Source organism: Orbicella faveolata, unplaced genomic scaffold (assembly GCF_042242905.1).
Source record: "Orbicella faveolata isolate gen_17 unplaced genomic scaffold, um_ofav_v1 contig_35, whole genome shotgun sequence".
Taxonomy (NCBI): Eukaryota; Metazoa; Cnidaria; class Anthozoa; order Scleractinia; family Merulinidae; genus Orbicella; species Orbicella faveolata.
In genome coordinates, this window is record NW_028301564.1 from 19,302,501 (window position 1) to 19,330,474 (window position 27,974).

The window sequence follows — 27,974 nt, forward strand, 5'->3', positions numbered from 1 at the left end:
CTCGAAGAGATGAATGATGCCGAATTTTCGCCCGATATTATCTAAAACGACCTTCACGGTATAAAATTCTATCCTAAAAACATAAGCGAAAGCCTACATGTAGATAGGAACCAGAAGAAATGAAATACAGAGTCATTTTTCAATTTCTGAATTCATTTAATTTCCTAGTTTCGCTGACAAGCAAATTCAACAACGGACAAATCGCCGACAAAATAAGGTTATTACCAACGATTTCTACACCAAACTCGCCGTAAAATCTAGTTGATACAAAGCTAAGAGGTTAAATAAATAACCAACTTTCATTTCAATAGTTTGATATACATTTTCTGCCTGAAACACAGCGTTAATAGATTAATACTTACTCACGTTCGCTCATGACGGCAAACCTGACGTTTTGACGTCCTAAGCTTTACGTGGACGACGAGTCTAGCATGCGCAGTAGCGCGGTAAGGTGAAATTTTACTTCCGGTCGTCGTCCTCTGGGCTCGTCGTCGTCGGTGCTTAAGGTCCCTATTGTTTTGCAATACGAACTAGTTCCTGGAATATCAAAGGCGATAGTTTGTTTGGAATACCAGGCTACGTAGTAAAAACATGCAGATACTGTACATAGTGATAACGTCCTACACTTTGATTATATGATTTCTTGTTTCTTCGACGAGAAACACATATTTTTGCCACTAGACGTACAAATCCGCTCATCGAACATCTCGTTCGACACGACTGTCCACAGCGACACAATTTTCCCGCCTCTTCCCCAGTCTTCGACTCTCTAACAGCCAGCGTCGAGAGGACTGAACAGTAACTACCAGTTCTCCTCAAGCCGAGAAATAAAAATGGCGGCCCAAAGCTTGCATGTGCTCGCTTTATACTCTTCGTTGTTTTTCGTCGTTGAGAGGTCCAAAGTTGGGGAATAATTTAATATTTAAGGTACCTAACTGAATTTTGTAACGTTTATTCGCCAGCATGGCTGGGTTTTGCTTTGAATGTTTGTCGCACGTCGCTAAAATGGACTACATGTACATGTTGTTCCTCAGTGTTCCTTGATCATTCATGCCGGCCATCAACACTGAAAACCTAACTTTATTAGCTTACATGGTTCTTTTCTGAGGAGAACATGGAAATGAAGCGATTATTTATTGGTGGGTTATACAGTAATATCAAAGAAGTGGATTTAAGGTTTGTTCTAGTGAAAGGTAACATGATAATCAAGGTTTGTTATTAAATATTGCTGTGCACGAGGGGACAAGTAATTCGTTGACGTGACGACCAAGTCTCTTTGCGCCAACAATCGATGTTATCGAAATCTTGCGTCTAAGATTAAACGTAAATGACTTTTCGCTCAGCTGCAGCGATATGTTGCTGAGTAGCAACAATATTTTACCTACAGTGTAGTAGGAACCATATTTTCCCTTGTTGGGGAATTGATTTTTCGCTCACATATTTGCAATACATTTTGAAATATTGCATGATGTCTCGGTTTAAATAAAATATTATTCAAATCATAATGTGCCAAAATATTGCAAAAGTTGGTGAAACTCATAAACAATGGATGAGCTTGGGGAGCCTAAAAAGATGGTGTAGCCCCGAGTAATCTGAGCAGAGCTCGGAGGGTATCCATGACAACCTTGTGACCAGCAACCACCAGGCACCATCACACAGAGCACATGGTGGAAACAATAATACTTACCACATACTTACCATGAGAAGAGGGAGGGGTGAGCTGGGAGAAAAGCCCTAGGAGAACAGTCTGGCAGTAAAAAAACATGGAGAACAACTTGACATTCTAAGCCAAGTTGTAAACTACAAGGAAGCCCTGCATAAAACCACCAGCCATCCCAAACACCAACCCTGGCCAGCAACATTGTCTCATGTTTAACTTAGCTTAAATTACATGTAGCCATGTAAAATTTGCCAAAAATTATGTTTTGCAGTATTATTTACACGTATACCTTTGCACAGTTCTGTAGTGGTGGCATTTGATGGATGAGTTATTGTTAATTTTATAGGGATCGTTTCAAGACTTTTGGAACTGTATCATCAGTTGAGATTATAAGAAGAACAGATGAAAAAGGTACAGTATATATCTATTCATGGCTACTCAGTGAAGTTCAGTGTAGTTGCCAAGTTCGCAGTTGTTGTTTGGATGATTGCATAATTTTTGTTTCAGCTATTAATTGCCTTATGCTCAAACTGTGGTTTGGTAAATCACAGCTTCCCTGACAGTATGTTACAAAATTTACTCATTTTACTCTTTAAATTGATAATACATGTAATGCTGGGTTTTGTGTAAGACAGACACAGACTGTAGTTAATACTACTGTCAAATTTTATGCGCACCAGACATGAATAAAAAAAATCATTTCTAACACTTTACAGAGTTAAAAAATAATGTTTAAGAATTTCAACACTCAGCTTATTTGAAAAGAATGTGTACAAACTTCATTACAAAGTCCCTTAGTACAACGGTCGTACTACGGTACATGTAAATGTAGTAGAATAAGACTGAATTTATGGGGTCACGATATACAAATAAACTCACTCGATTGTAGTATCAGTGCTTAATGCTTTAATAGTTTATTTCTCAACCAATGGCATCCTTCAGTTGCATTAAATCACCTGCCCTCTCTCTTTGAAATGGTCCTCCAAACATGAAGTTGCAGGTGAAATGATTTCTACTTAAGAAAAAACTGTTTATTTTGTGTGGTGGATTAAAAATGCACCAGTTCGGGGGTGGTCCATCTTAATGGTCTGTATGGCAAAATTCAGACCACTTAGGCAACCAATCAGAATTCTCCATTTCACCCCAGAGCAGTTCAGCCATATAATAAATATGCATAGAGTTTTGAGAATTTTATTTTACAGCTACTTGTGCATGTAAAAAAGACTGTGAGCAGTCAGTTTCTCCTACGTCAATGCATACTGGTATGAATGAAGTTAATTACACATATCTAGAGTGGAACCCTTCTCTAGGATCACATGCAGTGCCGGATCTAACGGAGGGGGGCCTTATTTTGGGTAAAAAAATTGCAGAAGAAAGAAAAGCCAGCAGGGCAAGCAAAAAAAAAACTGTCCCCACCCCCCCCCCCCCCCCTTCCTTAGCTCAAGGTCTGGATACCACCCCCCACCCCTTAGCTCAAGATCTGGATCCGCCACTGACATGGTTGATTAATACAGATGATTACATAGTTTTGTTCTGTATTATGGACAGTTTTGTCAGTTGCAATGAAAAGCTCAAAGCATGCTTTCTTGCAAAAGGCCTGCTTAATATGAACACCAGTTTATAGGCTGGGACAATGTTAATTCCCATTAATCCTTTACTCCTTCCATTAATAATACTAATTACATGTAACTGTGGACAGTCAGTTACATATGTTTTATTAAACAGCATAATTTTTTGATGGGTCATCAGTTGTTAACTATAAAATTACAATGTTTTATCCACAGGTTGCCCTATTAAGACATTTGCCTACATTGACATGCTGCAGACAGAAATTGACTTCAGAAGGTGTAAGTATTGTTAGTAGTGTTTGTGAATAAAAAGTGTCATGTACATAAACATAGTCTGAGAGTAGTAAATATTCAAATTAGGCAACTTGGTTTATATCCCTACATGTCTTTTTGCCTACTGAAAACAACAGTTGTTATAATACCAATGTTGCATGCACTTACATGGTACCAAATTCAGTGTAATAACAACATATACAGTAGATGATACATTGTATAGATTTCCAAATCCAGAAAACTTTTATCTCCAGAACATCTTCCAGTTGCGGCAGTGTGCTTGTGAGCTCTAACAAGGCACATGAAACAGCTTTGTGCTTTCCCCTTCACATACATAAACTTAAAAAGTGTCACATCTCTCAACAACATGTGTTGTAAGGGTCACTTAATTGAAATACTTGATGAGCTCTAGCAAGACTGGTCTTTATTCAAGAAGCCTGCACTGCAGCTTTTTATGTACTTAAACCTCACTGGAAAGGAGAGAGAGTTGCAGTTGTTATTTTAAGGAAAATAATATTTACTCTCCTACATGTACTCTAAAATGTTGATCTTTTACTGTATATATGAGGGCTTAATAACTGCCTGACCACCCATAAGACACTACACCTAAATATATGCTGCATCAAAAACTTGACAAATTTCACTGTGATTTATACCTTGTTCTACATGATTGTATATGTTCAACTACATGTACCTGTTCCTTTGTAGGTGTTTCATTGCTGACTAACTCAAAGTGGAAAGGTTGTTGTTTGAAGATTCAAGCTGCCAAAGAAAGTTTTGTTACAAGGTACCACTGTATATATAAATACATCCATGTACTTGAACATGTGAAGGCTACTACATAATGTACATGTGTACCAAGTATCCATTGCTATACATGTAGTCTGGATCATTATTCCTCCGAGTTCTCCTAACGTCATTTTATGATTTTGTTTTTTTTTTCATGCTTGAAAAAGTGCTGTTTTAATTTAAACACAAGACCTGAAATTGATTTTTTTTTTTTTACTCCAAAATCATAAGACACAGGCACCTTACACAACACAAACCCTGATCAAAGGTTAAACTTTGGGAAAACTAAAACAATGGAGTTAAACAATTTCTCTTTCCTTTTCTAATGGCTTGATTTAAAACCCAGCCATTTTACAGATTGTTCACAGCTTCTCTATTTGTCTAAATTGAGAAGAACTGAGATGTGTAATAAACAGTCTAGACATGCATGTACAATGTAGCTTGGTCTCTCATTTCACAATCTACCTAGCCATGATACACAGCTTTAACCTAAATATGCTGTGGTGGTGTTTTAATGTTGGGAGCCAAGCTTATAAAGAATCTGTAGCAAAAGAGGAGTTATCTGAGCCCTCTGCACACCTTATTGAGTTCCATCACAGATATGCTACCTTTATAGTGCAGTGTGCAGAAGTCAGAATTTACATTTGCATAGAGATCATTACGGGTATTTAGAAAACAGTCTTAAGAAAATGCACGTGCTGATTGGTTAAAAATTGTGTTTCTACATGTATAACTCAATAGAAACACAGACCGAACTAGCACGAGCTGTTGATATAATGATGGCGCGAGCAAAGAGAATTTACATTTTGATAATCAAAGTTAACAAGTTTTTTTCCTTTTTTGTTGCGGGTTTTTCTAAAAGAAATAGAAAACATGTTCTCCGTGTTTCTATCAAGTTATAGAAACACTTGTGATAGTTTGGGAGAACTCGAAAAAGCTGTGGAAACACTCATCTGCAGCTCGTGTTCCCACAGCATTTCTTGTTCTCCCAAACTTCCACTCATGTTTTTATAATTCGATAAAAACAGTAAATGTTCTCCATTTCTTAAACAAAGAATGGCTTGTCACACATACATGTACATGTGCTCATTAACAATGATGGAAAACTATTTTCCTTATTATGAGCAATGTGTACATATGACCTTGTGTGTTACTGTACATGTGTATACCCTTTAACTGCATGTAAACTTGCAGGCTAGAAAGGGAGAGACAACAAAAAGATCAAACCAATATTTTACCATCACTGAAAAATGGCACCAAAGACGACACAGAAATTGTTGGGAAAGTATATCATGAATGGGAAACACAGAAGCAAAATGCAATTCCTGAAACACTTCCAAAGGCTGTCCCAGGTACCCCCCTTCCAGGAAAGAAAAACTGGGTTGTTGGTAAATTTGGACGTGTGTTACCAGTTGTGTACTTGAGGCGTAGAGACAGGAAGAAGATAGCCAAGTTTGATCCCAGTAAGACAACACACTGCTTGAAAAAAATTAAACCTGAGGATCTGAACACTACTGTATCTGAATTGACATGGCACTTGGAATCAGAAAAGGAGATACCAAGTGGAACTCCAGGAAAGTTAATGCAACTGAAAGGGAAGAAACAGCAGAAATCGAAGTCAAAGGATGTCGATTCTACCAAGGCGGATTTTGATGTTGGTAATGGTTTAGAAAGGTATGAAAAGAAAGCGAGTGCTGAAACACTGAAGGGTAACTTTGTACCATCCCCATCTGCTTCTCATACAAAAAAGCTGTCAGCTTATGGTAGTGGTGATTTGGAGTCTGATTCCAGTGCGTCACATTCAGAATCAGATACAGATCATTATCATCGCTCTGCAGAGCTTAAGGGATATACATTGAGCAACACAGAGAGACATGGCTCGAATACAGTTGATAGTTCAACTTCCAGTATGTCACCCTCTCGTGATTCCCTTTCAGTTTCTACACCTTCAAAAATGAACATTGTTCCAGTAGAAAAGAAGAAGACAGATGTGCTTTCATGTAAAAGTGAAGTAAAAAGTGCTTCGTGCACAAAAATTCAGAATGAGAATAATGATATCAGTGGCAGTTTGGTATCACCTAACATTGGTAGAGTACAGCTTGAGTATGATAAGAATTTGTCAGATGAAAACAGCTCAATAACAAGTGACAGGAATTCTTCAGACGGTTCTGTTGAAACATCAGATATGGAATCGAGTGGAAGTGAAATTGTAATCAAAAGTAGTAGAGATCAGCTATCTCCAGAGATTGCTTCGAAGTTAGTTGGCGAAGTTAGCCCTTTGGACAATTCCGACAGACTCCTGATACGATCTCCGAAAACAAAAGATGAATCAAAGGTCACAGATAGTCCACATAAACAGAAGCATTCAAACGAGAAACGACTAGATGCCTTAAAAGACAAAAAGAAGACTTTGCTTGCTCAGAGAAATTTAATCAAGGATGCCTTAAAGGATCTGGACCCTGGGACACAAAGCCATGATGGAAAGAAGCATATTGTGTTTTTTGATAATGATGATGATGCAAGCGGTGATAAAGTGATGGAGAAAGCTGCTTATTCTATTGGAGACAAGGTTAGAATATTTGACTATTGTGTACTGCAGATTATATCCAGAGATCGTTTTTATGGTTGAAGCGTTTGACTCATTTTGACTCAAGAAGCCCATTTTTTTTTTCCCGGCCTTCGCGTTCCGTCAGGCTCCTTCTTGACTCCTATTTTGTGGCATGAAGGGGCTTAGAATTGTTTGTATTCGCGTAAGTATTGTCATCCTTTTGTCCAAGTTTATTGATCTTGTAAGTCGGTAAGTAGAACCGTTATAGACTAGCAAAACCTCTCTGAGTGTAAGAACATTGAAACCATGCGTATCTGTACATAATGTATCTTTAACTTAAGCATGTCTCTGCACTTCAGATTTCAGGTTCCAAAGCCAGTTCGTGGCTAGGATTGGAAAGTGACAGTGATGAAAGCCATGAGCAGGAAGGTGATGACGGCCATGACAGATCTGGTCATCTTGTCACAGTGAAATCGCATTTTGAAGGAAAAGCTGGAGAAGAGGTACACGTATTTCTTGTACTTTTTGTAGACTTTGTTGCTACATGGAACTTGCAACCGTATGTAAATCTTGCAGAGATGTGTTGTATCGCAGTATATTAAACAAGCTTACATGTACACTGTAATGCAAAATTCCTGTAACTTCTTTGTAGCTTTTCAAATTGCAAAGGACGTTTGGAGGGGATAGACGCTTTGAGCTTGACTCGCGTTTCTTAGAAAGTGAAGACGAAGAAGTCAGCAATAGTAGAGACAAAGATGAAGAAGCTGCCTACTCTGATGCAAAACATTTATTGTCAGAAAGGAATTCAGAGACTATCTCCTCACAAAACGATGATGAGATTAGCAGGAGTCTTGCCGAAGAAAAGGCGGTTGCCATGAAAGTTCTCACCAATATTTTTGGTGGGAATTTCAGGGCTGATCACAGCAGTCGAGAAAGTCAGGAAAAGAACCCGGAATTCAGGTATCTATAGTCTGGTGTTTGACCGAACTTGTGTTTGTAAAATGAATAGTAATTATAACTGGACCGCACCATTGAGCAGTAGAGTTAGCAGAACGGCAGGGGATGATCCGATTGAAAAAGTCTTTTTGTTGTTTTCCCATTCTACCGAAATTCCGTTATTGAACCTTAATCTGTGCCGTATAGGCCGGGGCTCAGGGGTGGCAACACGTACTCACAACTTGACTCAAAAGATGGAAATTTGTCATCACATGCATAGGGAAATTAGAATTGACTTTGACAGTGGCTTGTTGGCCAATTTGAATCATGATGCATTTACGTGTCTTGCTTAATACGAACGGAGTAAAGTGTATCGGAGAGCGTAATATTGCTGGGGTAAAAGTGTTCCTACAATTCATGTGAGGTTTTAGTACTCTATTTGGTTGTTTTTGTTGTTTCCTTTTCTTTGTTAGTGAGCTGGTTGTTTATTTGTTTATTTATCTATTTATTTTTATTTTCTGTTGGAACTCCAGTTTAGTCCATTACGATCCGGCTCGAGAGGACCACAAGCAATTTGAACAGACCGCGTCAGAGGAAACAGACCAGGAACCAGAACCTGCATTTGTTGATGAAAAGCAACCAGAGGACCCTGTATTACCCGACGTTTCCCAAGACAAGTATTACGATGCTAACACGTCTTCGTTGGCGGAGCTCTTTGGAAACAAGAAACAGGTGAGAGGAACGATGTTCATAAAATCTATTTTGTGTCCTGGAGGTGGCAGATCTGGGACAGCCGGTCCTTTTGCTTCGAGAATTGAAGACGAAACGTCTCTTCCTCGGCCTATTTTTGGAGCAAGAAAGAGCCGGCGAGTTTCAGGGACTCTGTAGATTCGATGTTGCCTTAGTGGTGCACGTATTGCCCATTAGCAACTGTTGTCATAATTAACCGTTATCAAACAATATTGTGCCATGTGAATTTACTGCTCTCGGTTTTACGGTTAGCTATAGCTACAGGCAATACTCTCAAGGAAAAATGACATCATTAAACCCCAAAAAATAACATGCGGTACATATGTCCTACTTGTCCTGAACATAGCTCAATAAACAACTATCTCACATTTTCACTTGTCTCCTCCTGTGCAGGGTACAACTTTCACGTTCCTTTCCCAAGAGCCAGAGGACGATGCAGATTCCACTCGTGACGAACACAGTCAAGTTGGAGCAGTTGAGCAGATTAAGACAAATCCTTGGCAGCCTGCAACTAAACTTCCATATGACAGTAGTGACGATAACGACGATGACGATGGTGATGATGTGGACTTTGGGGGTACTGGTCGTCAGTCTGGTAAAGCCACGTCACAACTTGACGAATTGTTCTTCTTTCATCCAGATGACCCTGAACTGGCAAATCGTATCAATGGTAAGCCAAACTAAGGAGACTCTACCTGTTGAATTGCTTTGGTTATTTGTCAGGGTGGTGTACATGTAGTTGCGGTTTCAGGGAGGTTTTGCATATACTGTGCGACATGTATGCGTCGATACCAACATACGTAGCTTTCATAAATGATGGTATTATGCCTGGACTGACCGGGTGGCCCCGGGTGGAATCTCACTCTCTCTGACAGTTGGGTGACGCTTGGGAGCGAGCCAACCATTTTCCATGTAAATTCGTTGGTTAGTTTGCCTCTCGTTGTAGTGACAACTCGAGACATACAGAGCCTTTGCAAACCCCAGACAACCCATTACTGGCTCGGTTATTGGGGATAACCTTTCTTTCATACAAATGCTCCCACTGGAGACAACAGGTCTCCATATAAACTGAAATACCGGCCGTATTCCGGATGACATATTCTTGATAACTGAAGGCATGAGCTTCAATGACTTTCTTCACCTTATGATCTTCAACTGTAGGTTGCTGTGTGGTTTTGAAAACAAGCGAATAGTTTAAATTGCAATTATTTGGAATTTTAAATCCGAAAGTGGGAAAACGTCGCGCCACGGCACTCACTGCGGGTTCAGGATACGGCGTGCTGTAGCCGCTCGTCACTTTTTTGAAGGCTCCTGTTCAGCTGAGTAAGCTTAGTGAGAGTAATGGAGGTGACGTTAACAATTGTCCAAACACGAACGTGAAACTTGTGACAACTCTCCAACAGTTCTTGCGCTTTGATAAGCCAGTTCATAGGAAAGACATCAAACGTTTGCCAAAAGATGTCAAAATGTTGTCAGAAGTTAATCAACTCCTTGTTAAGAAGCAACAGTATGTCACGCAACACTGTGATATAGACACACTGAATGTTCCGTTGCAGATCAAGAATCGCAGTTTATGAGAACAGGGAGCGAAGAGGAAGTCAGCGAATACTGGGTGAAGGTGAGATCTGATCTCACGCAGGACTACAAGAGAAAACGAAAAGATGCGGTGCGGCGACAGAACAAATTGGCTGCTAAGAGGACAAGACATAGATGACAGCAGTTCTTGTTAGCGCACACTTTGACAGGTGGTTCAACTGTACATCGTACTAATACATGCAATACTCGCTGTTCTATCTGAAGTGCATCCATGCAGTTATTGACGTGGAGAGCAACAACCAAGAATTTATTCTTTATTAGCAAGGTGACTTGTATTGATCGTTTTTTCTTTTCTTTTCACATTATCAAGAAACGGTAAAGAAGGTACACCTTGATCAGAAGAATAGAGCAACTGATAATCAAAAGGAAGTTGTGTTACTGGGTATCCAAATTGTACCGACTACACATGTAACTTTGCTAAAATAAAACTGAGTAGAAAAGAAAATTACATGCTTGGTTGTTAACTGAGTCGTTCCTTAACTTATGTTCAACTGACCTTGATATGCAGGATGTTCCACTTTTCACCTTCTGAATTGCGTACACTTCCCATATCTTTTAGTGAATTTACGATTAGTTTTTTCGTTTCTTCGTTTGTTCGTTCGTTCGGTCGGTCGGTCGGTCGATTGCTCGTTTGTTCCAATCGTTCGCTCGCTCGTTCGTTCGTACACTCGCTAAGTCACTCGTTTGCTTGTTAGCCTGCGAATAAGCTCCCGGTGAGCCCGTCCCGCCCCGATCGCTTCGCTCTCTAAATTCTTCTGTTTCACGCTCGGCAAATGTTTTTTTCCGTCCTCGCCGGGAGCCTATTCGCAGGCCATTTGCTTGTTCGCTCGTTGTTCCGCGATCACTTCGATCATTCAGAGTTTAACAACGAGGTGTTAATCAGGGAAATCAAAATCCATCTTACGCGCTTACTGCTCGATTAGCCATATGGAGTCCATTCCAAGAAGGACAGTTCCTCCTGACTGAACACGTATAAGGCCTCAGTGCTAAGAGGTTAACACCAAGCTAACCTGTTCCCGGCGTTTGGTTGGTGCGGCGCGAAGGAGTGGAAAAAGGCGAGGGGTTTAGCAGATCCCCTCTTCTCGCGCTAGCCTCGTTGCCCTTTCGCTCGCCCTCACAAACCAAGAGCCTGGAACAGGCTAACACTAATCATGTTACCCGACCTTTATCCCCTAAATATTCCAGCCTGTGCTAACAAAAAAATTAAGGAACAAGCAGCAGATCAATGGCCGAGGAAAAACTTTAAATTTGTAATAACAAAACCTCTTTTATTTCACACTGCTCTCTACATTACTGGCAAATTAATATGTTACAGAAGATGTAAACGCTATCCATTTCTCATGTGAAAATCCCGCGGTAAAATGCTTACTCGCCAGTGGACGGGAGCAGCAGCATAATGACCACTTTGAAATTGGGGGTTTTCGATGATAAGCTAAAAATGTCTGGCACTACTTACACAGGGGACCCTAGCAACCAACTAAAGGGAGAATAACATAGATCAACGCATTCTTTCTTCGTGGCGACCATATTTAATTTTAAATACGCGGTAATCTGGTAGGAGGTCTGGAACTGATAAATGTTCTTAACTTGTTGTGCGATCGGAATTTCCGAATTCTTTAGGCCGTTCAAGCGCCCGTTAATTTTCTGGCTCCACACCTCGGCATCGTAAGGGATGACAGTATTATTAAAATTCAAAATGGCCACCAGAAAAAAGGGAGCACGTTGAGAAAGTTCCCTTTTTTTCGTTCTGTATTTTGATCTGAGAATCTCTTTATGCTTACTAACATTTTGATGCTCTTGCGATTTCTTGTGGCTAAGAAAACGAGCTAGACCACAACTTAATAAAAAAATAAAGCTCTTATTAGGAGAACATCAAGTAAGATTTACTGAGCATCACTTTGTAACAGTGTCCCAGTGCTTAATAGGAACGCAACTAAAATACTCTGATTTATAAACAGCGGGTTATTGTAACATCGATAGTCTGTTCATTTAGTGTTTCCTCGGTTTCCCCTGAACTTGATCCACTTCAAGTAACGTCCGACACTCGTGTAAACGGTGTAGCGATAATCACGGTGGCAGCCGTCAGGAAGCACACTCAGCCCCCAGCTCATCACACCCCCTAGCACCCACTTCGGTTTGCTATGGTTGGGGCTGCTTACAGGAAACATCAGTGGAGATCCGCTGTCTCCGACGCAGGGAGTTTTTTGGTATTCCTTGAATCCGGCGCAGATCATGTTCAGAGGGTCGTAGTTGATCTTCGTCCATCTGCAGCGTGATCTGTGTTCGACGGAGACGGCTACCTCATGCAGTGTACTCCGGACTCGGTGTTCTGAGGTCTTACCCCAGCCCACAACCACACCGTCTCTTGAAGTTCCAGGTCCTAGGAGATGATCGACTTCCATTCTAGTTGGCATACAGATCGGTCTTACTTTCTCGGTGATTTCGATCGGCTTCGCCAAGCGGACGAGAGCAATGTTCCCAGAGAGAACCTTCCGATCTAAGGTGAGACTTTGCTGGAAGTCTTTGTGGACTACGATTTGCGACACATCGTGCAATACCAGCTTATGATGTGAATTGCCTCGTGTGAACGCGCCTAGCTCTACCTTGATATACTTGGCAGGGATGACTCTTTGTCCAAGATACAGACAATGGGCGGTGGTGATGAGCCATTCCTTGTCTATGAGTGTGGCCATACAACCCTCGATGTCTCCAAACACGCTGAAGTAAAGCAGGGCAGTCCAAGGCCAAGTTGATTCCTGCTTTCGATGCCATCTCCCTGGGAATGTTTTACTCGCAAGGGGTGCGATGCCGCACTCTACAAATGTGAATAGTAAGAAAAAGTAACAAGATAAGCAAAGCCAAGACGCGCGATGGGGTAGCATAGATAACACGCATTAACGTAAAAATTGAAGGTGTCTGTTTGGAAAATACTTACAAAATACAAAATACAAAATACAAAAAAAAAAAAAAAAATGCCAGAAATGATGACTTGCCGTGACGGAACGGAATTAAAACGCTGCGACTTCAGGCTTCTCTCGCCTGGGGATTAGGCTGAGACCGGGAGATGACTGACATTTAAAGCCACATTACCTCTTACCCGTCGCCAAAAAGTAAACCCACTAAAACAGCCTCTCGAACAAAGTCCAGGACAGTCAATTTTTTGTATTAACGTTATTAAATCAGGTTTATGCTCTTAAAAGGTCCTGTGATAACTACAACTAGGAGCTAGATGGAATGCACGGGCAATTGACGGTAGTAAATCTACCTGAGGTTGACTTGAGTGTTGCACATCTCTCTCCAATATATAGCAAGGACTTACTGGACATCATAGCTGTTTTTGCTCACCTTGTAGATCTTTCTTTTTGCCACATGAGTGACCATCAATAGACAGAAACAATCCCTTCTTGCAGGAACAAGTATAACTGCCGAGAGAAAGTTGTAAGAACAACAACAAGTGAGGAAAAGACAGGTCTTCGTTAAACGTGTTTTTGTTTGTTTGTTTCTTTGCCTGTTTTCTCTCTTTATTCAGTGCGGGCTAAGCTTTGTACGTACGCAAAACAAGTGTCAGCATTGTATTGAATCTAAAAACCGGAGGCAAAACTTTGTTTCCGATATGTACTTACCTATTAACCAAAACAGTCTTTACGCGCTATATTTCAAATTGCAAGTAGACCTTTGCTTGTCACGCAACACAATTTAACGGAGTGCGTTACGCGACGTGACAAATAAAGGGCCACAAAGGACACCGGGCGAAGAAAACGAGCGTGACAGATAATTACCTTCCATCAGTGTTTGTGCAGTTGTGTTGGCATTGGTGAGCACCCTCCTCGCACTCATTGATATCAAAACACATTGTCCTCTGTCTCAGTTTGTAACCATCTCTACACGCACACTTGTATGATCCTAACGTGTTCTTGCAAATGTGATCGCAGTCTCCTTTGTAGTCACTAGTTGCACACTCGTTAATGTCTACACAACGATTGGTACTGCGGTTGTTAAAAATAAGACAAAGAATCAATAGAATGATTCACCTTTCCCAACTTTCCTAGATTAGCCCATCACGTCGCAGGGCCGAGTTTAGCCATGGAACAAAGTTGTCGCATGTGGCTTTAAAGTGCCACTGAAACGAAATTTTCGTACTCTCTTTTATTATCCCAATCTGTAGTTTCAAACGTGCTTAAAGTAATGGTGAACTTTATTTCTGTCAAATCCTAACGGAAAGTGCATTTTTTAGCTGTTGAAATCGACTTTTTGGAGCAAAACTGTGTCCGGGCTCTGGTACCGAGTTTAAGGACCTTGTGACGTCACTGGTTGTATTCACGCAAGAAGCGCTATAAATTCTCTCTTGTTTTTACTTGATTTACTCAAGTTTATTCTTCATATTGTCGATACCTACTAGTTTTCTACGTTGTTATTTCTGTCCAGCCTTGACAGGAAATACACATCATAAACGTTGGAGGGCGCCAGAGAGTGTAGATTCACCAAAATAAATGCTACAGATGAGAACAGCTCAGTAAACTTTTCGAACATCTTGAGTACTCGATTGGAGATTTCGAACACGAGTGTGGCAACTTTTATATCACGTCCTGAAGCCTAAACACGATATTTCGTCGTCTGTTTTCAGCCTGGTTCTGAAATTTGGATTCTCACGTTTATCTAAGGTCTATTAACAAGGTTCGAATATATCCTCGGCAACTTTACTGCATTAAAAGCCGTAAGCGCATCAGCCATCCGCACAATCACGAAGTTATTAACGGTCCACAAGCTTTGAGTTGAGTACTTCTTTGCACACAGAGGGCATCTTTTCATAATACTAATGAGTGAGAGTTCTTGTGGTAGCCAAAATGTATCTTTGAAAATTGTGATCCGCAGCAGGGTTTGCTTTATCGCCGCATACGTATCAGTGTAAACAAACGGGAATTTCGCTTCTCTTTTACACGTATCTCCCAATTGCAATATTTCACGGCCGATGGATTACTTTGACTTCTTTAGCACATACTTATGTCTATGATCTTCATTTAATAGTATCCAAGCTCAAAACAATTCGTTAAAACGTCACTAGTTTACACACCTTTCGAAGGTTCATTAAACAGAATTTGAACTAATTTGCATATGTGACCTATCGCCGCCGACATTGTCACGCTTTCTCTCGTTTCCTGAAAACATACCTGTGGGGTCATGGCAGCTTAGTTTACCTTTATAGTTTAAATTCCCTCCCTCATATAAAAGAAGAGGGTTTCTTAAATTGTTGCTGTTGTGATAACTTGTAGGATGTAGCAGACATAACTGGACTAAAGGTCACTGTGGCACAATCTCGTCCGCTGTGAAACTCACAATGCGTCCGGTTTCCTCGAAGCGAAGCGACTCGAAAACTCGAAGCGTTGTCGCTGCGATTCGTGCAGCAGCAGTCCGGATAATATTTTCAAAAGCCGCTTTCTCTTGTTTTCATGTCTTTTTTACTTTATGAGTGTAGATATTGTTTAATTGAGTGCTGGCCATTTCACCAAGAGTCCCGACATTTCTAAGAGCTCCCACTCGTTTGCTTGCTCACATAAAATATCCTGCAAATATCCAATTAAATAGACTGGAAAGCCCCAGGATCGACTCTCGACCTCTTCATGTCTAAAGCTACTGTTATTATCTGCTTTACAGCTCTGAGATGTCCTTAAGATGTTTTTTGGGGGGCTTCGAACAGTAATCTCTTCTCCCATAATCACTCTAAATTTTCAGCACAGCATGAGAGTAATACAACCAGTGACGTCACTAGACTGTTTTGGCCGCGCCAAAATGGCCGCCGAAAACTTCGAATGGCTGAAAAAGCAGTTTTCGCTTACCGTATGCGAAAAAATAGTTTGCAGTGTTTCCAAGTAAGGTTGAAACTTTATTACTAAGCAAAAACCTCACATGCAAAAATTTCGTTTCAGTGGCACTTTAAGACCCTCCTTTGAGGCGCGCGCTGCTCTCCCAATACGAATTTGCATACAACTTTCACCTTCCAACAATCGGAAGCAAGTTACGGGTTTGATTTGCACCAATCATGTCCTGTCACAGGCATATAAAATACGACCTGTGAGCAGGTTATTACAACAAAAATCTCCTGCGTCGTGCTTTGTTAAATCAGCAAGGGTCGATCATTACCAAGAGATGATCTAGGTAAGAGAGTGAATCCCCACTAACAGCCTTATACCCATGGTAATCCCTTATCTGTTATTTTTAGACATGGTACCCAGTTCTTCCGCGAATGTTACTCGCGCGTTGCGTGGATGTTTTCGTGGAGGGTTTTTTTTTATGTTTCATTTCGTTTCAAAGCGAAGGAAAACCTCCCACGTCGTGGGGATGTCTTCTTTGACATATTAATATCAAAGAAGCAAAGGAGCTTCGGCCCTCGCTATGTTTTGAATACATTTCGAAACTTTGATAGGAGTTTAAATAAGAGACAGATGTCCCCTGCACAAACAGTTTTCAACCTACGAATCTCGCAAGAATTTAGATTAATTTAGTTTGTCAATCACTGTCGGAGATATCCCAAACAGAATATAGTAAGACAGTGTCAAAATTTGAAAAAGTTTGGCCGTCGTAGTTCATGTTCTCTTACATAGGCAGAATTTGACCATTTCAAGTTGTTGTTCTTGTGAAGAACGGCCAACAAATGAACAAAGAATTAAAACGCACGCTTACACAGCCATTGTACGCTTGCCGTTGCCATTGCGGTTTCCTTATTTAACTCCCTGAAATGGAATGAACGGCAAAAGAATGACCAGTCAAACAAGCACAAAGCACACGAAAACCCAGCCGAACATAAAGAGGGCTGAGAGTGCAGAAAGCGTCTATGCTATGAAACGTCTTTTGAAAATCAAAACATAAAATGACTTTTCGCAATTCCCGCCATTTTGTCTCAGGTAGTTGCGAGAATGTCCACGCGTCGCGCGAGTAACATCCTTGGAAGAACTGGGTACTACATGTATGTCTAAAAATAACACGAGGGATTACCTTGGGTTTGAGGTCTATATATATGTGGGATTCACCCTCTTATCTAGATATTTCCTTGTCATTAACATTTTTTTTTTCTTTTGCCTAGGTTCTCCCTGTTATTCACTTGACTGCAGTGGCCAGAGCCACTACGCACTGGTTGGATCTTGACTCGGTTTTACTGCGCTAACCACAAGTTACATGCATGCTATTTTATTAGAGATCTTTAGATCCACATTTACCTAAAACGTCTAACTGCGGTTTGAGGTTAGGCGTGTGCCGTTCCCGTTCAGACGTTCTTCGAGTTAGATTGGAGTAAGTTCTTACGAATAGAAATCATCTTGTCAATGCATTGGAAATTGTCAAAATTAAAAAAATTGACACAAAATAGTATGTTTTATAACATGTGTAGCTTTCTAAAGAAATAAAGCATCGATCATAAATCACACATTCAACTTAAGCCGCCGCCATATTGGATTTCCACTTAGGATCAGTGCTTTTCTACAAACAACAACAAAACGCTAGGCAATTGATTATTTGCCTAAAAATTAAAACCAATTTGTAAAAAAAGGGTCACTTTATTTGATTTCAGCATTTGTACGTGGCATAAAATAAAATTCAAGGCAGTAACGCGTGAGGTAAATGACTCAAGTGAAAACCTACCTGTTGACGTTCAAATGCGAGTCGAAAACCTCAAACGTGACGTCTAGCTCTGGTCACGTGACCCCAAGCCGTTCGCCGTTTGCGGTAAACGTGGATCTAAAAGTCTTTCCTGTCACCTCTGGTAGCCATTAGAAATAGTTGTAGATAAAACTTTGTTCGATCTTTCACAAATTCTTATCAGTGATCGGCATTTAAATTTAACGAGTAGTTAATATTCGTGACTGGATGCTTCCTAAAACTAACAATCTTGAGTTGTAACAACATAATGGTCGGCAATGCCCTCGGTACAGCTCTTTCGACAAATGTCGCCCACGAAAACCGCAAAAACGATTGGTACTATGGATAGTAATAGTTTAGCGTTACTTCATTGAGGTTCACAGTGTTTCAGCACGAAGGAAAGAGAAAGGATAAGCACAGGCGTTTGCGCTATTTCTTTCTACCACGCTGAAACACCTTGAGTTACACTCAAGCAAACGTAGACCCCCATTAACCATGATACCTTTCGACATACGCGTTCGCGTTTATGGTTTTGTAAGGCAACCTTTCTAAAAACAGCCGTTTGCTTACTTGGGATCAAGCTGGTAACCAGGGTTACATTGGCAAGTATAGCTTCCATAATTATTGAAGCATTTGTGTTCTCCGCAGCCTCCATTTTGCGAAGCACATTCATCGAAATCCAAACATTGTGTTTTGTTGATGTTTGGTTTGAAGCCAGAATCACAGTCACATTCGTAACTAAATGGAAACAGAGAAAAGGAACAAAAAATTAGCTTGTAAATAATTAATTTTCTTTAATCACTTTATTCAAGTGTGGAAGTGTTTAGCACTACTGTACTAAATTGGGGACACCGAAACAAGTAAACAAATGTTGTAAATTGAACATAAACTTGTTAAAAATCCCAACTGCTGTTAGGCTGACCAGTCAGTGGCTATTTACAAAGCGTGGAGGAGTTGAATCTGGAACCAACAGACCAATTAAGTGATACTCCTCTAAAGCAAGCCGAAATAAGTGGGCGTTTGGAAGGCAGACTTAGACGGGTTGCTCACATTAACAAACGAGTTAAGTTTAATTCAATCTCGCTTGTGCTGTTCTGTTCATGTTAGAGTAGAGGCCAAAACACACGGTCACCTGATGCTCAGTCAAACTGGACAGGAACGACCGTGAATGTTCGGAAATTCCCGGATGTGTCCCATCGCAAACGTCACTATTCAAAGCGTTCTACCGAAAGAAAATGGAAATGAGACGCCCTGCCGTCTCCCCCCCCCCCCCCCTCTGCCCCCACCCCACTCCAATGGACAGCTGATTGGTGTTCGCTTTTGATGATACTACTTGCGACATCGACAACGCGCAATTTACCTTCCTGGTGTGTTGACACAGTCAAAACAGGCAGGCACTCCTAAAGCACACTCATCAATGTCAATGCACTTGGAGGGATCCATGATGTCCTCGTAGTAACCATCAGAGCATCTACAAATAAAGCTCCCTAGAGTGTTTGTGCATTCATGCTGACATCCGCCGTTATTTACTGCACATTCATCGATATCTGTATGAAGAGGAAATGCAAGATTTGTTGACTGCGCTTATATTGTTTCACAGCTACATGTAAGTTCTGGCGAAACCATAACATATTTCTATTCAATGACTCGGATGAAGAGGCCACTGCCACTGATCAAAGACTTAAAATGTTGACGAAAATGTTTGAAATAGACGATTATTTGGTGTATCTAAGTTTGAAACTAGCAAAGTTGATATTGACAGTGTCTGCGCTCATTCTTGAGATGTCTTATTCTCACCCCAGTATGGTGCCCGTCTTTTATGTGGATTTTCAACAAACGCATTTAAGCTTAACCGATATGTGGCTTTTCCAAACATAATACCTGGATCCCTCGTATCATTTGCCTAAGTCCGTCCGCAAGGCAAACGTTAGAGGAAGTGGAAGTAGTCCACAAAGCTTGACACCGGTTGGAATGTCTCCTTCCAAGTGCTGTTGCCTGAACCACGAACGTTTTGCCCGGAAACATTCAGAATTTCCCCTCCGCCCAGCCCGTACGTTCTGTTGGAGAGCGCAGAACGCGATCGAATACAGATTGCGAAGCGCGAACAGGTCGAGGTGAGACTTTCAGTGCCCAATTGTTTTGTTGCATTGAGGTTCGTGTATTAAGGAGATACCTTTGTCTTACCTACACACGTCTTGGTGTCACTCAGAAGCCGATAGCCTGCAGGGCACTGACATTGGTAACTTCCAGCTGAATTCAAACAACTGTGACTACACCCTCCGTTGTTGATATCACATTCGTTGATATCTAATGATCAAAAATCATTCGATCCGACAACAATCAATCAAGCAATCAGTCGATCGATCAATCAATTTGGCAACAAAACCAAGCCTGCTAAAGCAGTTTCCCTTATCGCTTTCAGTCGCGAACGCTTAAAGAGCCTTGGAGCAATTATAGGGGTGACAATGTTTAACTTCTAAGTTAGTGCTTGTTTGTTTGTTTGTTTTCTTGTTGTTGTTTTTACTCTAGTGAACATTTAAACCATAAATTTGAACTGCGAGAGAAAGATTAAAAGACCCGAGAGATCATTGTAGTTATGTACGTAACTTAGACAGTATTTGCTTAGTTTCGCTGCAGCTAAATAAAACAATATAGAATCAACAAAACCAAATCAAATGATCAAAGAGCATTTGTACTAAGTACTCATGGGGATTTACTCGAGGTATATTCCAAAAACAACCGAATAACCAAATAGAATAATAAAGCAGGGGGGAAAATGCGCTTAACGGAATATCACACCTCGGCATTTCTTGTTGTTACTGCTCTCGAATTCAAATCCAGGGTAACATCTGCAGTGGAAGCCTCCAGCTGTGTTGATGCAGTCGTGATTACAGCCGCCATTGTTGCTAGTGCATTCATTTATATCTGAGTTATAAAACAAATCGATGGCGCAAACATATTAAAATGACGTATTGTTTTTTCAAGGCGCATAAGCCGCGAAGTTTATACTACAGACTTTTATTCCTTACAGTACCTAGTTATTACAAATTTTTATTTGAACCAATCAGATCATCTTCTTCGAACGGTTACACGGAAAAAATTTCAGGATATGCCAAGGTACGTCGAAATGGAAGCTTCCATGAAGGAAAACTTGGAATGCAAACGTGCGTTTTATAAAATAACTAAGCTACTACGCGCGCCCTCATTGGTCGATAGGTATGTTTAGTTGAGAGCACATAAACACGGTTGGGTTTAGATTCGGGCGTATTTTTAAGAATCATTTTATAAAAGCAATAGACGCCTTTTTCCGTGTTTACATAGCCTCATCTAAACACTCGGGGGACTGGAAGAATTCTGGAAAGTTATGCAAACCCGAGATTTAGTCGGGGGTTTGCATAACTGTCTCGAATTCTCCCAACCCTCCTCGTGTTGTGCTCTATTGCTTAAATCGCGCAGAATAGAAAGGCGGTTTGGCAGAGCAAAGTGCCGAGCAAAATAAACGAGCGCGGACCATGAGACCGAGTATGAAGCGCGCTCGAGATCGGAATAACTCGTCTTGCGCTCCACGTTCGTGTATAGCGATTAACGCTAAGCCTGGCTGAATAGCCCGTTCTGCGCGATACATCGTGTTCTCAATGGAGCTCAGACACGGGATTTTGAGCTATTTTGGACACATGCAAAATTACCTTTAAATTGAAGGAAACGTGAAAGTAATAAGTTACTACGATAGAGAGGCAATAAAGAGATAATAATAATGAGACGATAATGATAACAAACAACGATCTTGAAAACCTTAGGCCAAACTTTTCAAGATGCGTAAACCGTGACTTAGCTCCTTTATGTCATCGTTATTGCTACATATTTTCTTGTTGTTTCAAGAAGGCCAAAATGACCAAAGTTACAGGTACTCATTGCTCGTTGTACCTTCACACTTGATCTTGTTGCGAGTAAGAAAGTAGCCTTTCCTGCATGCGCACACGCGGCCACCACGAACATTCATGCACAGTTGATGGCATCCTCCATTACTGACTCTGCATTCGTTGATGTCTGCAGGAGAAAGAAAGAAATTACTACTTGATCAAGAGAAGTTCAAGGTACCTTGATCATCTCTTGTACTTGATGTATTTCTTAAAGATGATCATAGAATTACTAAAACGGCTATCCTGGAAAACATAATGAATACCTTCATATCTTTGAATGTAGAGGCTTAGCAGTTTTAAGTTGCCTTTTTAACAATTGCTTGCACTGTTTTTAATTATATTCGCATTTTGTCTACGCTAGTTAACGTGGCAGTGACCAACCCGAAAGCCTTAGCTACTTTGGATACTGCGCACATTTACTTTCCATTTATTGTAATGTGTTTTTTGTTTCTGTGTTTTTGTTGGTAATATTATGTAATATTTATTTATAGATTGATTGTTAAAAGTAATGGCAACGGTACAAAACAATAAAAAATCTGAAATCAGAAAAGGCTGTCGTTTATGAGTGATATTTCTACAATCCAAGGGCAAGTCATCTTCAGAGATCGGGGAAAAATCGTTTGGTCAGCCGGTGTCACTGTGTACATTGACTGCATATCGATCAATACGTATACCTCTCCGGATTGATGGTCATTGTGCCACAGCCAACAGTCTTTTGCAAGGTCACGTCCCAGAATTACAACCTACATGATATCACATTGTTCAAAATTTGCAAAATCGCAGAATGTTATAACCTCACCAGCGCAGTTTTTGCCGTCTGGCTGTAGCTTGTAACCTCGCTTGCAAGTGCACGATATGGTCTTTCTTTTTCCAACGTAGACCTCCGTGCATTTGTGTTCACATCCTCCCTTGTTTACAGAACAGTTCACTGACGATGCAACACAACACAAAGATTAAAGTTACTGAAATTATTTCGTTCTTAGTTTTAATTGATTGCTTCTAAACGTCACCTCCGTCAATAAAAAAGATTCTAGGTTGCTGCCCAAGCGTGAGGTCAAAATGGCCGGATAGTGGCCGATTTTTTTGTGTGTATGTTCATGGACTGAGACCATTAGAGCCGAGTTCCATAAACACGCAAAAAAAAAAAAAAAAAAAAAAAAACGACGCCAATATCCAGCCATCTTGATCGAAAAAGCTCCGTCACTAAAGGATTTATTTTATGGAAAGAGAACACTGTTTTCTTGCGGCATTTCTGGGAAATGAAATTTTATTCTCACTTTTATGTTGTGCATTATTTTAATTGGTGGGCAATAGCTTGTATAAGAAAAATTTTTTAACGATAATGACGATTTTTTTCCCAGTCGTTTTTGCTCAGCAGGACATTTTTTTGGCAATTGCCCAACCCTTCTCCCCGCTCCCTGAAGAAAAATAATGGTCCGTCCCTTACATGGAGAAGATGTGGGTACGCTGCAGTTCTTTTCGTCCGAGTTATCTCCACAGTCATCGCTGCCATCACATATCCATAACTTATTCACACACGCCCCATTAGCACAGGTCATTTGGTTGCTGTGGCAAGGACAGTTTAGTTCATCGGACATGTCTCTGCAGTCGTCGTAACTGTCACACCGCCATTTCGTATCAATGCATTTGCCATTTCTGCACTGAAATTTCCCTGAAGGACATGAAGGCTTGGTGGTGGTCACCACTCGAGCTGCAGTTGGGGGGTCTGTGGTAGATGGTAGTGTCCGTTGTTGGTTCCTTGGTAGTGCTGTTGAGAGTGGAAATATTGATGGTAGTTGAAACAATGGATCTAATGGAAAACGCAGGAAAGTCGCATCAATAAATCACCGCGAGCGCAAAATCTAAAAAGGGAAAAAATGGGGGGAGGGGGGAGGGGGGGGACAAGGTATGCTATTCGTAGCCAGTACTATCCTTTCCTCCATCAAGCGTCAAACTTACACGTCGGACTACATGGAAGCTGACGCACAGCACAGGGAAAAGGCAAAGAAACTGAATACCGCAAAAGTAATAACCAAAGCGTTTGCGACTTTCAAATTACAATCTGTTTAATAAAGCTCGAGAGCCCATAAGCGCTCCGAACGTAGCCTCACCAGCAATGCGCTGCAAGGACGCTTAGCAACGTCGCGCGAGTCGCTACAATACAACACCCAAAGAATTACAAAAACTATTACTTGTATCTTGTCACCACTTACGTTTAGCGTGATAGACAAATTGGAAACCCTTGTAATTTTTTGACTGATCAGAGTAAAATCGAATGAGCACAGCGTTGCTTGTAGAAAAGATGCTGAAGGGTCTCAGATATCCGCAGAACTTTCCAAGCGAACGGTTCTGGATCAACGGACCATCATGGACTTCAACGTAGTCATAGCAATATCCCACTGCAATAAATCAAAGGGAAGGAAAAATTCTGTATTCTGGATCCAGTTGTTCAAAGGACGATTGAGCTAATCCAAGGTAAGCCTGCATTTTGATTTTAATTGTGCTACTTTTCTGACTTCTTCTTTTTCCGTTAGTCTGTTAATAGTCTTTTTTTGACCTTTCAATTTTGTTTTTATCGTATATGTCAAACTGCTCGAAATATTAGCAATGAAAACAGTTTTACACAACAGATACATTTTTAGAAAGGTTGATTAATTTTCGACCCAGGATTAACGTCGATTAGCCTGCTTGAAGCCGTCTACTTTTTGCTTGAACACTGATCTAATTTTAATCCCATGTACAACCAGGAATCGTTTTTAAAGGAGCTACGTCACGGCTAGCGCATCGTGAAAAAGTTAGCCTGAATGATTTAAATTCGTCGTTTGTAATCCGCGTTAATCTTTTCCATCGTTTACCATCCTTTTTCCTTTATGATTTATTATTATCTCTTTGGTGTTTTTCTAACTTAGTAAACTACTATTTTCAGGTTTCCTTCAACTTAAGGTAATTTTAATTTGTACGTCGCCAAAAGACCGTGATTGAGCTACTTTAAGTCTAGATACATTATCGAGCTCACATGAAATACAGGAAATATTTTTATTGAACTTTTCCAAGGGGGAAGAGGGGTGAGTCCAGCAACTGATCTTAGTCGTTCCATTGTGTTCTTTGGCAAGACATCTATCTCACAATGCCTCTCCCAATTCAGGAGAAGATATATTACAGAAAATTGTTTGGTGCAGGCTTAGAAGAGACAAGCTGACGGTCATCTTTAATACTTGGTCAGGAAAGAGACGGGGAGCTAAGGATAATAGAGAGAGCTAAGTGGTGATTAAGGAATGGAGACGGGGCAGCATTTTGTCAAAATACTGGAAAGCTGAACAGCACGTTTATAAATATGTATATCTCAGGATTGCCCTGTACCTCGCGGTAGCAACAAAGGATAATTTTTCATCACGGCATGTACAACTAATTTTAAACTTACCTGGGTTTGATCCAGCAGGTTCAACGCTAAAATTCTGGAATTTTACTTTGACTCTCAAGCCCCTGGGAACTGTGATCTTGTACAGGCAGTTGGACCTTCCGGGGTAATTGTTACCGGGATAGCCTGGTGACTTGATTTTCCCTTCCCTTCCGCCGTACGTTCCCCCGCATGCTAAAAATGAATTAAAACAAACATTCATTAAACTTGAAAATTACAGAAAATAAGTTCTACAATAAAAGCTGAGCGTGTCCATGAGAGAACCAGGCAGGAGGTGATACAGCTCAAATGACCGATTTCCCTGAAACTTGGCAAAAATGTTGAGTTTACTGAGTGAGTGAATGATTATGGCAGAAAGGAGGACCCCCTGCAAAAATGGCCATTTGACACATATTTGTGCACATTCTTAAAATAAGCTGGTCTCAGGTTGCCGCCAGTCTTCCGACGCCCGCGCTACTCCAGCTCCTGGCCCTGTTCGGTTTACGTTCTTCCCAACGGATTTTCGAGCTAAAGAGAGACTGCTGGCACTCAGTCTACCACTTCGCCAACCTGCAGCTGATGAATTATTCATGAAGAACTCACAGTCGCCCACCGTTTCGTTTGACGGTCACCGCGGGCTCAAATGATTCGCACAGCGGCTTACAGTCAAATTGCAGTCATTTACTGATGGAAAACACTCAATTTGCCCACCAAATAACTTGTTTTAGTGGCCATTATGATGTTACCTATTTATGGTGATTATCACGAGTTATCTCAAAAGCTTTTTGATTTTCCTCACATTTGTTACTGCCGGTTTTTCACTCGAAGGAGAGGCTGCTAGTGAGTTAAACATTACGTTCACTCTTCAGCCCAAATCGAGCACCGCTGACAGCTCAAAATAATTTCAGAATGATGTTTGGCGTTGGGTTATGTTCGTGGAAACACCATTTGACCAATCTTTGATAAATGCGGTAAAATTTAGCGCAACCTTCATTTGCTTGTATAAAACTGTGAGAAATTATACGAAATAGTTCAGAGCTGTCACGTGCGAATGCGGTTTTAGATTTTCCGTAATTTTCTGAAGATTACGAATACATACCGGAATTGCTTAAAGACACTGTTGATCTATTCCTGCCTATAATCCCGGTGGGAATATTTCGACGTTACTAATGGAACCAAATCGAACGTTCGATTAATCGAACCCAGTTGAGTTCGATTGAGTTCGGTAATCGAACACAATCGAACTCTAACAATCACATGTTTGCTTGCTCTCGATTGTGTTCGATTGAGGTCGCATACATGTAGTTTGCATGATTGAGTTCGATCACGTTGAGACATTGTGATTGAAAAAACAACCGTCGACCACAGACCAGCGGAGGAAAATTGGAGGAGGCTAATCTTCGCTGTCAGCTCGCACTCGTGCTCACCAATAAAGTCACCCGCTACGCAGGCTGGTTGGGTTATTAAAACTACCTAGGCTGATAAAACACAAATCATAAAATGGAATGGACCTACAGCGTCACTCTCAAGATTTTTCGATTTTGCTGTCGGTTTATCTTTTCATTTGTAAAATCAGTGTATTTCCCATGCATGCCCAAACATTATTTCAATAAATATATTACGTCATATAATTAATTCTTTATTCGTAGCGGTTCAGACTAAGACAGGCTGTTCAAATATCTGGTGGTATTTAGGCTAAATTTTAGATTTTTTGATTGTGTTCGGAAATTGACCGCTATCCGAACTTCCTCGCACACATTTCTGAAATTTCTTGGTTCGATTGTCATCAATTATCGAACTAATCGAACACAATCGCTCGAACAGTTCGATTAGTAACGTCGGTGAATGTTAAAAAAAAACTTTTGCATTAATGTTATCGGTGGCGCTTGTAAATCAAAGCAGTGGGGCAGTCAGGACTGTGTTCGTGTCCAACTCCACTTAACTAGATACAAAAGAAAATGTTTATTCGAAGACGTGCTGAGAAAGTTCTGTTTCCGGAATAATTTCATAAGAATTGTCTATAAATTGTCCCGAATAGAAAAGAAGACTTGACTGGTTTCTTAAGTTCTAATCTTAGTAGTGTTCTCCGATTGATCGCTTTTGAACCGCAAAGACTATTGAACAATTTCACCTTTAATTTTTGTGATATAGTTTTTTTTTTTTGTCTCCTTAGTCTGAGACCGGAACATCCTTCAAGAAAGAGGACAAAAGGATGCTTCTGACAACTTGACCTGTGTCTCACGCAGGATTTTCCATTTCGCGTGCGTCATATAACCGTTCAAACAACATTTGTAATTGACAGAGTAAGGACTCGTTATATTTAGTGTAACCACATAATTTGCTCAGTCTCACTGATAATTTAAGAGAAAGAATGTGACGAAAACACATTGATATCGATCTTAATCGCACATTAAATTATGCGATCTGATTAAAATCAATGCTGGCAAAGATATTTGACTTACATGTACGCGATCCCTGCCCTTGTCTTGCTACGGTTATGGAAAAAAGCGATAACTGGAGCCTGTAGAATGCCAACAGAAGTATAAAAACACAATTAGAGTCTTATTTTTTTCTAGATTGCGGCTACAATTTCGCACTTCCGATCCTGTCGTTTTACTGAACTTCTAACAGACGCTCACGCAGCACTGATTTGCGCTACAGCATGTGCGTTAGGACTTTAGGAATAATCAGTCTTACCCAAAGGTGAACAATCCGCGATTGCCTATCATATCTGTGCCTTGAAGAAGACAAAATTCACAGACGAAAACGAGAAAAGGTTTTCAACGCACACCGATCAACAGCAGTGAATCGAGACCCAATGCGCTAGCTGTAGTATGGTGTCAGTTTCTCATTTGGCCCATTGTCAGATGATACTTGAGACAAGGCATATTTTTATAATAATCCATCA

The 27,974-nt window shown here is 40.6% G+C and overlaps 2 protein-coding genes across 3 annotated transcripts; one reads left to right on the forward strand and one right to left on the reverse strand.

Moving 5' to 3' along the window:
• The first annotated feature begins 823 nt into the window (after window positions 1-823).
• On the forward strand, window positions 824-10,565 carry LOC110045134 (uncharacterized). 2 transcript variants are annotated; one of them, XM_020750731.2, is made up of 11 exons: window positions 824-927; window positions 1,035-1,176; window positions 2,007-2,071; window positions 3,445-3,507; window positions 4,210-4,288; window positions 5,485-6,859; window positions 7,198-7,341; window positions 7,491-7,798; window positions 8,308-8,506; window positions 8,918-9,194; window positions 10,081-10,565. In XM_020750731.2, exons 2-11 carry the CDS (start codon window positions 1,115-1,117, stop codon window positions 10,236-10,238), a joined length of 2,730 nt encoding a protein of 909 aa, XP_020606390.2. In that variant the 5' UTR covers window positions 824-927; window positions 1,035-1,114; the 3' UTR covers window positions 10,239-10,565. The 2 variants fall into 2 exon arrangements, with proteins under 2 accessions (XP_020606390.2, XP_089128845.1); XM_089272719.1 differs by lacking the exon at window positions 824-927 and having other exon boundaries at window positions 1,039-1,176; window positions 3,445-3,505.
• An 802-nt stretch (window positions 10,566-11,367) lies between these two features.
• LOC110045133 (uncharacterized) lies at window positions 11,368-27,949 on the reverse strand. The gene is made up of 14 exons (XM_020750730.2): window positions 27,764-27,949; window positions 27,529-27,587; window positions 25,091-25,261; window positions 23,883-24,068; window positions 23,117-23,437; window positions 22,469-22,597; window positions 21,674-21,796; window positions 20,549-20,674; window positions 19,934-20,056; window positions 19,110-19,296; window positions 18,320-18,487; window positions 13,900-14,106; window positions 13,466-13,542; window positions 11,368-12,935 (listed from the first exon to the last, which is right to left on the reverse strand). The coding sequence occupies exons 1-14, from the start codon at window positions 27,793-27,795 to the stop codon at window positions 12,106-12,108; spliced, it is 2,739 nt and encodes a 912-aa protein (XP_020606389.2). The 5' UTR covers window positions 27,796-27,949; the 3' UTR covers window positions 11,368-12,105.
• Window positions 27,950-27,974: the final 25 nt, after the last annotated feature.